This window comes from Gopherus flavomarginatus, chromosome 3 (assembly GCF_025201925.1).
Source record: "Gopherus flavomarginatus isolate rGopFla2 chromosome 3, rGopFla2.mat.asm, whole genome shotgun sequence".
NCBI lineage: Eukaryota > Metazoa > Chordata > Testudines > Testudinidae > Gopherus > Gopherus flavomarginatus.
In genome coordinates, this window is record NC_066619.1 from 58667283 (window position 1) to 58680536 (window position 13254).

At 38.9% G+C, this 13254-nt stretch overlaps 1 protein-coding gene across 3 annotated transcripts in view; it reads left to right on the forward strand.

Moving 5' to 3' along the window:
• The window catches only part of ADGRV1 (adhesion G protein-coupled receptor V1), a 447886-nt gene that overhangs the window by 200453 nt on the left and 234179 nt on the right, over positions 1-13254 (forward strand). For all 3 annotated transcript variants that reach the window (XM_050943853.1, XM_050943852.1, XM_050943851.1), the window contains 2 exons: positions 779-939; positions 4092-4192. In XM_050943853.1, coding sequence (XP_050799810.1) covers positions 779-939; positions 4092-4192 — 262 coding nt within the window. The remainder of the gene's footprint in view (positions 1-778; positions 940-4091; positions 4193-13254) is intronic.

A 13254-nucleotide genomic window follows, 5' to 3' on the forward strand; every position in this document is an offset into this window, starting at 1 on the left:
GGTTTGCCTTTTATCTAATCACTAGATAATATTATGTACTTGCAGTTAGTATAGTACCTAAAGCGAGCCATTTATACAGTAATAGGATACAGTGTCCTCACTGACAGTTCCTAAATTCCTTTTAAGAACATCTGAAGCAACTTGGTCCAAGACCACATAAAACTCGAATGTTAAATAAATTTGAAACACGAACATCAGTATGCAATAAACCATTTTGCATGATAAAAGCTAGTATGTAGAATACCTTTTAGAATGCTACATGGTCCAATCAGTGTTGCAGAAGCTTTGAAGGATAAAGATGTGATAATTAGTTGTGAAAAATGCATTTTCCAAATAATGTATTCCCTTTTTTTTCCAATTAGGATAGGAAGTTGGAAACAGTACTTAAATTTAATTCCAAATAGACAATACATTTTGATAATTGCATCTGAAAAACACTGAATATTAAAAAAAATCATGAAGTAACCTGGGTATTTTCAGTTGTTACGGGAATGTTACAGTAACACTTGTGCTGTCACTTTGGAGTCTGATTAGTATGAGAAATATGCAAGCTCACGTTCTTTAATACTTGCATAATGTACAGTGATGCTTAGGTAGCTGGTTGTCTCTTGTCTTGGATAAATGCCTTTCAGTGGTAAGAAGTAAAACTAGACAGTTACCAGTTTATTCCAGGATTAGGAAAGACACTTTAGCTTCAACTGCTGATTAGTTTAAGAAATCAGTCTCAACATGAACACTCATGAATGAGGATTTTGTGAATCTTTTGTTTTTGCTGTAGCTGGTTGTCTGATAGTCAGTTCTGCAAAGTGGTTGATGACACTTCAGACTACGTACAATGCTCCTGTTCTCACATGTCCATTTATGCTGTATATGCCCAGACAGACAACTTGTCCTCATACAATGAAGCTTTTTTCTCTTCTGGATTCATCTGTATTTCAGGTCAGTTGATACAGCCTAATTTTTTGTTTATGACTGGTGTGATCTTGTTAAAGAATAAAATATTATAGTGAACCATCTTTACTGCAAGGGAGTGAAAATGATTGCTTAGTCTCCACGGAAGTTGAGCTGCGAAGTACTGGGCATGCGGTAGCACTGCATCTGTCTCAGAATGACTGTCTAAGGTCTTCTTTCTTCAATGTCTGCACAATAATTCCAGTCCGCTGCTGGACTTGGATTCAAGAGGCAGAGCTTCCAAATGTGCCACCATTAGGACTGCCATACTCTTTTGTCTTCAAAAGTTGTCAGTCAGTTCATTGTGTTACCACCAGTAATCCATATGAGAGAGTAAGTCTGGTACTTGTATTCTGTGAGTTCTGATGATAGAGTGAAACTCCATTTCCATACATGTAACTTTTATAAGCCTTTAACAGCACTTTGCTGAAAATGTTGTACCTTCTCACAGCTTAAGTGAGAACAGGAAAGCTTCATTGCACAAAGAACATTTTGGTGTAATTACAGCCAGATGCTTCAAGAACTCTCAATTACTATTGACATCAATGGAAATTGAATATAATAAATACAGCAAAAGAATCTACTATTCTGTGAAAAATATCGAATGCAGTGATCTTGTAAAAGGAAGTTTGTGTGGGCTTGAAGGATGCCCCCTGTTTGAAATTTCAGAACCAAATTTACAGGCAGTCCTCTTGTTCTGATGAAGTCATGCCCTCTTAGGATACTTTAAATCATCCCTTATAGAGATGGGGTTTTAAGATATAATTTACCTCAGGAAATTTTTTACAGTCGACCAATTAAGAATATGAAAACTAAACTCCCTTCTTCCCATTCCTCAAAAAAGCATGTGTTGAATCCTTAAAGATGTGTTGTACGCATCTCTTCTCCCATTCTGAGTGTAAGGACAGACAAAACTATATATTTTATTTCTCTACCTGCCAGAAAATGAAGAGGAAGTCACCTGGCAATTAAACATTTAAATAAATATTGTTACACAGAATTAATTTAGTTCAAATCTTGCATTCTGATAAAAGAATATTCTCAAAATCACTTGAAATGTTATAATTGCCTCCCTTACTCTATGAAGTTGCTTCTGTTGAATGGACTTCAGTAGGTTAATTTGGGTGAAACTCAGACTTATGTCTGGTAAACAGGCGATCAACCAGCAGCTCTAGATTTAGGATTTGTAAGGAATTTTCACAGCAAATCTTTTCTTCCTACTTAAGAATGAAGTAACAGATATTAAAAAAAGATGAATATTGAAGGAATACCCTGTCTGACTCCAAGATTGGCTCTCAGACCTATAATGTTTTCTTTTAAGCTCATCACTACTATTGTAGATATCACTAGCTAGTGATGCAGTAATTCACAGCTGAGTATTTGTGCCCTAAATCACCACTTCATGCTTTCAGAATGTATACCTGTGAGTGAACTGAGTCCCCACCCTGTCTTCAACAGAGCACACACATCCTGGGTTAACATCCGAACTTGCCCTCTTCCTGGGGAGTGGCTTTACTGGGAACTCAGTTATAATAATACAATGTGAGCTTCAGCCTAAGGTTCCTCCCTGAGCTTGCTTGTTCCTAGAATAGATCATGGAGGAAAGCCCTATCTTTGTTCCTTCTGTCCTCTGAAAACCACTTTCACCGTCCTCATATCCAAGGTGGAGTTAATGAGCCACACCAGCTGCAGTATGTCAGCAGACCGTAGCACCAACTAACGGTGGGTCAAGAGAAGAATTCTGTCACCCTATTTTAGTACTTGTCATAAACAGATAGCTAAGGGTTAATGTTCTTTTACCTGTAAAGGGGTAACACCAGTAACCTGAAACACCTGACCAGAGGACCAATCAGGAAACAAGACTTTTTCAAATCTGGGTGGAGGGAAGTTTGTGTGTGAGTTCTTTGTCTTTGTCTTGTGTCTGTGCCCTCTCAGCTATGAGAAGGATTTTTCTATCTCCAGCTTTCTAATCTTCTGTTTCCAAGTTGTAAGTACAAAGATAGTAAGACAATAAGGTTTATATTGTTTTCTTTTGTATTTGCATGTGTATAGTTGCTGGAATGTGTTAAATTGTATTCATTTTGGATAAGGCTGTTTATTCATTTTTTTCTTTTAAGCAAATGACCCTGTATTTGTCACCTTAATACAGAGAGACCATTTTTATGTATTTTTCTTTCTTTTATAAAGCTTTCTTTTTAAGACCTGTTGGAGTTTTTCTTTAGTGGGGACTCCAGGGAATTGAGTCTGCAGCTCACCAGGGAATTGGTAGGAGGAAGAAGTCAGGGGGAAAATCTCTTTGTGTTAGATTTACTAAGCCTGACTTTGCATACCCTCTGGGTGAGGGGGGAAGTACTTGTGTTTCCGGGACTGGAAACAGGGAGGGTGGAGTCCCTCTGTTTAGATTCACGGAGCTTGCTTCTGTATATCTCTCCAGGAACCCAGGGAGGGAACACCCGGAGGAGGGAAGGGAAATGGTTTATTCCCCTTTGTTGTGAGATGCAAGGAATCTGAGTCTGGGGGTCCCCCAGGGAAGGTTTTGGGGAGACCACAGTGCACCAGGCACTGTATAGATTCCTGGCTGGTGGCAGCTTTACCAGGTCCAAGCTGGTAACTAAGCTTGGAGGTTTTCATGCTAACACCCATATTTTGGACGCTAAGATCCATATCTGGGAAAAATGTTACGACAGTACTGATGAATAAAAGGTCCATACACAATACAGATGGAAATTGGGATTCAGAATTAGGATTAGTACAGTTGTTTGTCATAAAGCAATGCTGCACTTTACGGAGCACTGTTCATTCATTTCAACATTGAAAATTCCCCTTTGCTGCATCTGTGTCTATTGGTTAGTTCTAACATTCCAGATACTAAAGAAATGAAACAAAAACAAAGTGAAAATATTGCAAGCACAGAAATGCCCTACATTGTGCATTAGGCCCGTAACTTGTGAAAACTTAAGCACATGCTTAATTGTAAGTGCAATTGAGTATTCCCAATGGGAACTAAAAGTTAAGCACATTTATAAGTTCTTTACAGGATCAAGGCCTTAGTTATTTAATAGTTCCAAAACCACTTTGCCATCCGACATGATGTTTGTCTGTGATTCTTAGAATGATCCTGTTTTTTTCTGTTCCCACAGGTTTCACTTTGGCTATTCTTTCACATCTTTTCTGTGCCAGGTGTTCCATGTTTGCAGCTAAACTTCTTACTCATATGATGGTTGCCTGTTTGGGTTCTCAGGTAGGGGGAAAAAAACCTATGAAGTCTCTGAATTTTGATTAAGTACAGACATTCTTTCTTCTCCCATCTCCCCATAGTTGCTCCTGAGCAAAGCAGGAGACATTTTTTTTTTTGAGAGAATGAGAAAGAGACAGACTAGAGCACAAGATACCGTGTGTGTGTGTAATCAGAAATTGTGTTATATGACTTATAAATAAAATATATTGATAATTAAGTGAAAAATTAGAGGTGATGGAACCAGAAGTTCAGTGGGGGCTAACACCCCCACATTGGAAAATGCTGTGTGGGCTCTGCCTCTTCATAAAATTGCACATGCCCATGGTGGGGGCAGAGGCAAGAGCAGGATTCTGAGGGGGAGCCCCACCCTTCCTCCAGGTCTCAGTAGCTCCCCTCATTCCCCCTCCTCATCCTCCCCTCCCTTCACTGTGAGCTTCTGCACCCCCTTTTCAGTCAAAATTATACGCTTCCAAGCAACGTTAAGCAATACAACTAAAAGATCATTGGAGTATCTATTCTCCACCTGGTATAGTAGAGTTTTTGGTGGGAAAGTGGGAACATAAAATACAAGCTGAGATGAAACAGTATCTGTGCTCACAACATAGTTTATTGAAATAAATTAATGGAGAGGAGACAGAAAGAACACGGGAAAAGAACAAATGTGTGTGTGTGTGTGTGTATATATAAAAATGTATATTCCTCTCGCACTAACTTGTAGGAAGCTGTAATTATGGAAGGGTAAGAATGCAGAATATTGAGAATATGGGATCTTATTTATTATTAAGATTATTACATATGTCTTGTTATGATTTCAAATCAATACACGGGAACAGCTGTCCTAATTTGAATACCCACAACAAATAATCACTTTGATATTTTGTAGAGATAAATTTCTGATGATTGATTAAAGTATCAAGGGAGAGGGCCCTGGTGACATGAATTTAGAAAATTTGTCCAAAGTCACTAAGGTGGTCTGGATGAATGAGGATGTTTTATTTTTGGTGACCTATATTTCTTTTTAACCCAACAATTGCTATTGCTTAGCTATATTTGGTTTCTAGTATTGTTTGAGTTTTACTCAGTGTTTGGATGGTCTATTGTTAACCCCTCACCTGCTTACCTAATGCCCCTGTAAAGGATATACATTTTAAACAGAATGATCAATTAATTTCTTTATTGTTAGCAACTAGATTCTGTATTGCACAAAATTATTGAACAAATGTGATCCCTCCTCCTCCTCCTCCTATGGAATTGTAGTATAGTAAAATATGGACTGTCTTTGTAATGGAAAAGGTTTCCCAGCAAGTATGTACACAAGAGAAGCATCAAAAAGCAAACAGGTATTTGGAAATGTGGACACTCTTTCTAGTGTACTCACAGGAGGCAGGCCCCCCTAGCCAGCAAACCAGAATCTTTAGCCAGGTTCTTCAAATATTAACATGATCCTGAATAAGTTACATGTAATATAATACATTAATGTTTTATTGTAACTTTGCCTTAATAAAAGGTTTTAAACTTTTATTGGACCAATTTCTATTAATAGCTATCTTCTTTTTACAGAAGTTGGTCCAATAAAGGATATTGCTTGACTATCTTGTGTGTCTACTTTTTGGTGGATTTTTCCAAACAGTACTTCCACATATATCTCTCTAGTTGCCTGTTGGCAGGCTTTTGCTTTTAAGAGTGCCTAGTTCAGCAGCTCCATATTCCTTCATATTAAACAGAAGAAAGAGCAATTAAAATAAAAAAAAACAAACAGGTGCTTCAGCTGGGCAATAAATACTTTAACAGTTTGGCCTAGCAAAGAGAGCTCTTATTAAGCGAATTAGTACAACTTTTGTGATTACGTTCCATAGTTGAGGCATTAAGGGCTAGATTCCATACTGAGTTTCCCAGAAAACAAATCAGAGGCACTTGTGAAAGAAGTCATGTCACCTGAAGCCCCAGATTGTGTTGAGCCTGATAATGCTGTTTGTACTATGTCTGTGACCTGTCTTGACTCTCTGATTTGGCTTAGCTATTTTCATACAATATCTTTAGAAACCCATCTTCCATAATTAGAGTTTACTTGGCTATGTTCACCAACCACACTGACTTTGGCAGCAGTATTTGCATAGGACATAATTTTTGCAACTTTAGATTGCAGACACTATTCAGATGCCGTTAGCAGACAAATCGAGATTTCTTGTGTCAAAAGACAATATAGCAGGAATACTCAAGTATGGTTATATCCAGTACTTAACAACAGATTTTTGGTATTCTGACCCACTCATTGCCTCCAAAACCTCTGTTGGAGAGCCTTGGCAAACTTCTTTCTTTCGTTCTTTCTTTTGTTCATTCTTTCATTCTTGACAGAATTATTTCAGTTAAAAAGTTGCTGCATTATTTTTTCTTTTTTGCTCTGTCCTTTTTAGAAAGTTCTATCTCAAGTTTTGTATTTTTTATCTTGCTGTGACATATTGACATACCACATTTGTTATGTGCTGTGTACAATCTGTACTATATGTCAGATGATAATTGCTGATGTTTCGTCAAAATGTCTCCACTTGTCTGTCATTAATGGGGAGAGCTGGATGGGAAATGGCAAGAAATTTAAAAAAAAAAATCTGTCCTAAATCAGGACAACAAATCAGTCTCACATTTGTACAGAATAATAATTCAAAAATGTTTTTGTATCAAGTCAACAGGAACATTTCATTTTCAAAATTTTGAAAGATTTCGTTTGTTTTGGCCTGTTATGGATCAGTAACTGATTAATGGCAGGAAACAAAGGGTAGAAATAAATGTTCAGTTTTCACAGTGGAGATAGGTAAATAGTGAGGTCCCCCAACGATTAGTATAGGGACCAGTGCCGTTTAACATATTCATAAACAGTGAGGTGGCAAAGCTTGCAGATGATACAAAATTATTCAGGATAGTTAAGTCCAAAGCTGACTGTGAAGAGTTATAAGAGAATCTACAAAACTGGATGTCTGGGCAAGATGAAATCCAATGTTGATAAATGCAAAGCAATGCACATTGGAAAACATAATCTCAACTAAATTAGCTATTGCCACTCAAGAAAGATATTGGAGTAATTGTGGCTAGTTCTCTGCTTAATGTGCAGCAGTCAAAACCATTTGGAAAGGAATAGATAGTAAGAAACAAAATATCATCATGCCATTATATAAATGCGTGGTACGCCCACACCTTGAATACTGCCTGCAATTGTGGTTGCCCCATCTCAAAAAAGATATATTAGGATTGGCAAAAGTACAGAGAAGGACAACAAAACTGAATAGGGTTATGAAACAGCTTCCATATGAGGAGAGATTAAAAATACTGATACTATTCAGTTTAGAAAAGAGATGACTAAGGGAGGATATGACTGAGGTCTTTAAAATCATGAATGGTGTGGAGAAAGTGAATAAGGAAGTGTTTATTTACCCCTCCCATAACATAAGCAGGGGTCAGCCAATGAAACCAATGTTTCAAGCAACCATCAGGAAGCACTACTTCACGCAGTCAACCTGTGGAACTCATTGCCAGAGGATGTTGTGAAGGCCAAAAATATAACTGGTTTTAGAAAAGCATTAGATAAGTTCATGAACGATAGGTCCATCAATGGCTATTAGCCAAGATGATCATGAATGCAACCACATGCTCTGGGTGTTCCCAAACCTCTGATTTCTGGATGATGGAGTAGGTCACTCGATACATTGCCCTCTTTTCTTCATTCTCTCTGAAGCATATGTTACCAGCCACTGTCAGAAGAGAGGATTTGGGCTAGAGAGACCATTGATCTCATCCAGTATGGCCATTCTTGTGTTCATATGCTCTTGTGACCTTTTACTATAATTGTTTTAAATAAAAGTTAACTAAAATTTTGAAACATAGTCATTTTGATCCACAAAATGCAACTTTGGTTGGAAAGTGTCAACATGTGATGTTTACACAATTCTGGGGGAAAAAAATCTTTTTTCTTTTTTAATTGGAAGATTTGTTGAAACTGTCCGTTTTCTGCAGATGGTTTCAGTTTATAGAAATCTGCATTTTCTATTGAAAAATGTTTCAGAAAATTCCTGACCAGCTCTACTTTTGAGCTTTTCCTCTGGATAAAGATCAGAGGCAGGTCTTATGCTAACAAAGATCTCAGAAGTTAAGACCCGTATATTCCTCTTCCTAGCAGAAAGTCTGCAGCCAATGGACAGTACTTGTGATTTAGTTCAACTTCTCTCACGTTTTGGTGTCTTCTAATGTATTTAAGCATTTTGGGGAGGGAGATGAGGTTGTGAACTGCCTTTGTTTTCTTCTCTTTCTTCATTTTTTTTGGTCTTTCTCCATGTAACTGGAATCAGCTTCAGAACAGGCAAGTTAATACATACAGGAAAAAATAACATGAAACACATATACCCAGTGGGAGAGTGAAAGGTGGGAAGCAATGATGAGGGAAAGACTTACAGAAGATAGTGGATGGCAAATTAGAAGGTTTGCAGGACCATGGCTGTCCAGGGCTGTCAATGTAAAGGCATAACTTTGTGGAGTAGGGAGGTAATAGTTTGTGTTCAAACTTTTGCGGTGCCTGGAATATTGTAGTCAGTTTTTTGGCAGCACTTCAGAAGAACTTTGAAGTTAAGGGAATACAAAGAAGAGCCAGAAAAACGATGGGCCAGCTGAAGCACTTTGCTGCTTCATAAGAACTTCTATATGTGGTTGTTTCTCTCCTTCGCATATGCTACCATTCTGTGAACCTCACTATCTAATTTGAGTCATTTTTAAAATGTGAAAATCCAGGAATTTTTTAAAATGTATTTAACAAGTATCTAGCTCCTTTCCCTATTTACTCCCTCAACCCATAATGGGGTCTCCAGGTCTCCTCGCCCCTTCTGCTGTGTTGGAGGCTCTGTGTGGGTGGGAGTGATCAACTGTAAAGCTGCCAGTAAGGGTGGGGTGTAAGCATTAGAAGAAAGGCCTGCTCTGCAGGGGCAGCTGCTCAACCATTTAGCTACTGCTTAGGCAGGAAGCAGGGGCCAGCTGGAGAGCAGCCATTCAGAAGGAAAAAGTGGCTTTCCAGAGCACTTGGAAAGAGGGAGGGAGCTGATGAGTAGAAGCCAGCTGAATTTCTCAGCTGTTGAGCAGCTGAAAGGATATTGACACCCACTCAATTGTGCTGCCATAAGCAGACACATGGTCTGCCTGTTGGGTAGGACTGGCCCAGGTTGTGGGGGAACAGAGTTATGAGGAAAGATTTTTAAAAGCTATATCTGTATACCTTAGCTAAGTGAGAACTAATGAGCGATGTAACATAAGCTACAAATATTTAAATGGTATACATATCATTGGAAGTTTATAGGTATCCCAGACCTTTGATTTTTGCTGACTAATGAACCTGTATGATGGGAGCTCATTTTAAGAAACAAATGAATATTTGAGCAGTTATTGTGTAAAAAGTCAATGCTAAAATTTTCCTTGTATTTATATTGAACATTTATCAGAACATTGGTATTTTTATCCTTTTAACCTTGAAATATTAACCAACAGAGGCATTTGGGACAGCAGCTAGTAAAGCTTGCATCATGCCAACTGGATAGAAAAAAGCTGTAAGTGGCTAGCATATCTCAGACTATGTATCTGAGTGCAGGCTTTGAGACAAGGGTGAAGTGTCTTAGGTTGCTTGTGTTGTGGTCACATATGTTTAGGAAAGATTTAGATTAACGGTAAAAGGATTTTATATTTTTACATAATGGTATCCTCTATAATCCAGTTTCAGATGTAACTCTCTAAAATGAAATTGCCACTAACTATTCAAGTATATGCATTCATATTTTGGGTATCTTGCATTCATACCTAGATATAGTATTCTAGTTATCGTGGAACAAAACTGATGATTCAGGAAAGAATATATTTTGGGATTGTGGCAATACATTACCTCAGATGTTGAAATTAGGATTCCAGTGATCTTTCTTTGTATATATTTCAATTGAGATACATTAACTATGGCAAACTGTAGGTGGCAGTCAAATCTTTTCACCAGAGTTGCTGATTAAACTTGCACTGCCAACACTGTACCAGTTCATGGTTGAAAAGAATAATTCATTGTCTTGGACGATGGTTCTCAAACTGTGATCAACAGAATTCTTCCAGGTAGCCTTCTGCTATTGTAATAATGGAGCCTCTGCAAGTCTTTGAGCAGTGATGTTTCTGCATGTAGCAGGTCAAGTTTATGGGAGTTAAGTTAGTGCATCTCAGTTGAAAGATATATACACCAAGATCTTTCTAATACTTGTTTTTTTGCCATCCAGGCTGATGTATAATAGCGCTATTCCAGAGTCTCTGAAACACATTGTTTCTTGAATCATTAGTTTGTACCGATGAGTTTATTTTCATTTGTTTCCTTAACATTGTCCTGATGTTATTATTTCATGTAACAAATCTATATATGTACAGGATGTTGTGACGAACTGGGACTGTTCTTAATGTGGTTTTTGAATGCTGAGTGGGAAGTGTTGGCCTGGGAGGACGGTCTGCATTGGGGGATGGGAGACTGGCCTTAAGGGAAGATACCTGAGCATGTAACATGAGAATCCAGGAAGGGGTTAGAGGCCAGGTGACACCTCTGCCTGGGAAGCTGAACAAAGGCTGAGGAAGGAGACACTGGGGAGAGGGAAAGAGGTTTCAGGAGGTGGCTGGGGAATGGAGGGAAGCCCAGACGGGACTCTGATTCCCCAATGGGGCTGTGGTGCCCCTGGGATCCCAAGATGGACCTAATTGGGGAGGATTCTGTTGTCCGTTCCTGCAAGACCTGTTTTGGACTGTGTTCCTGTCATCTAAATAAACCTTCTGCTTTACTGGCTGGCTGAGAGTCATGGTGAATCGCAGGAAGCCAGGGGTATAGGGCCTTGTGTCCCCCCACACTCTGTGACAGATGTAAAGATGTGGGATTTATATTGTGGGGGCTGGGAGTGGAGCTAGTTCAGAAGAAGATGTACGTATTTTGATAAGTGGTTCCAAATATGAACGAGATTGGGGACCCCTGTTCTATCAGTACATTCCTCCTAATCAGTAAAATTCCTCTTTGAAAAGGTAAAGGAGCAACCTTTAGGAGAGAGACACTCATATTGCAGCAGCATCGTTCACTTAGTCTTACCAATAATAGTAATTATAGTCACTTAAACCATTGGGCTACATTCATCCTGATATAACTCCATTGAGGTACTTCAGTGGAGGTTCACCAGGAAGAGGTGGGCCCACTGTGTTAAACTCTTAAGTTAAATTTGAGCGGAAATAAGTTTCTTCTTAGATTGTCATTTATTTGTGATTTTTCTTCTTAAATTGCTTTTTTAAAATAACCTTAGTTAGAGATGGAATTGTTCAACATTTTTCTTTAAGATAAGATGAAAAATACTTGTAAGATTTCTTACAATTCACGATTTCTATGCCTTGTTGTTGTGTTGGTCCCAGGATATTAGAAAGACAACGCGGATGAGCTAATTTCTTTTATTGGACCAACTTCTGTTGGTGAGACAAGCTTTTGAGCTCTCAGAGAGCTCTTCTTTAGGTCTGTGTAAGCTTAAAAGCTTGTCCTTCTCACTAGCATAAGTTGGGCCAATAAAAGATACTACCTCATGCCCCTTGTCTCTAATCCATGATTTGATAGAATTGTTTATTTATTCTTAGGGTTTGACTAGTTTTGGAGGGTGCTGGAAGAATTAGTTCCTCTAGATCTAACAGAATTCTTAATGCTGCACTGTGAATTTTAAGAGGCATACAGGAGCCTAATGTGGATGACCATGGTGGCAGGGAGTCACATGGAAGCAGGAGAAGTTGTCTGAGATTCCTGAGAGGGAAAGAGGCGCATTGGACAATCTGGGAGTGAGCAGGAGGGAGAGCCAAAAGAGGAAATAGGGAATATGGACTGGGGAGTAGAAGGGACGAAGTCACATAATGAGGCTGGGGTTCTGTCCTGCAGAGCTGGAAAGCTTTACCATTGTCCTTTTGTGACCCCGAAGTTCTACAGGGAATCCTGCCACTAAACAATATTTGATCTTGAAAATAAACACATCACAACCTAAGGAAATTCTCCCTTTCCCTTCATCCTCCTGCATCCCCCAACCAAAAACAAATTAATCTGGTTATGGTTGTAAATATCTACCAGAAAATATCTACCAGTAAATGGTTGTAAATATCTACCAGTTATTTGCAGGGGGTAGGAGGGAGATATTTAAAAAAAATTGACGATTTCTGAACACACGTTTAGCTTGGAAACTGAAAGTTAATATTGCACTTAAAAATGTAGATATCCCCAGTTATGCAACCCCAGCACTGCTGCCATTTTACCAGTTAAATTGAAGTGTACCTATTTTTCCACTGTTAATTCTTTGAGGCGATAGTGTTTTCATCTCTCTTGGGGTTGATTCCAAAATGTAACCTTTCTGCCAGATGGTTAACAGTAGCAAAAAGAGCTGGATTCAGTATGTCTTGAGAAACCAAACCCATTAGAGCACCCACCCAGACACTGGGGAAAACTGAACACACCCTCTGTGATACCCTTCCCCACTTGCAAGCATTCTGAGGCTGTATAAAAACAAGGAAATCTTTATTAGGGTGAAGAGAACAAAGTCATAATATTGAGTAAACACAGCAACAGAATATATATGCAAGTAAAGAGTAAACTACCTATCTTCTTCCTTAACTAGCAGTCTAACTCCCTTCCCACTTGCCACTTAGCATGTCACACAGACAATAATCCCTTGGTCATACCATCTCACTCATCCACCTAACCCCACCATAGCTTGGATCAAAAAGTAGTAGTATCCCAAGGATGTTTTTGCAGGTCTGTTTTCCTGCCCAAGGGAGCTCCTTGCCTGGTCCTGTCTGTAGGCACTGTCACCTAACCCAGTTTAGTGGTTAAAATTTATTAAGGAGCTGGGTAGACTGGGCCTCTCCAAAGTCATTAAGCTCTGTTGTTGTCTTCTGCACTGTCTCTCGCCATGAAATTCTCTGTGATGGCTCTTACAGCAAAGTTCTCACTCTGCATTGCCTCTTGCTGTGAAGTCCCACAGGAGGGGAGCCAAGAGCACTCAGGC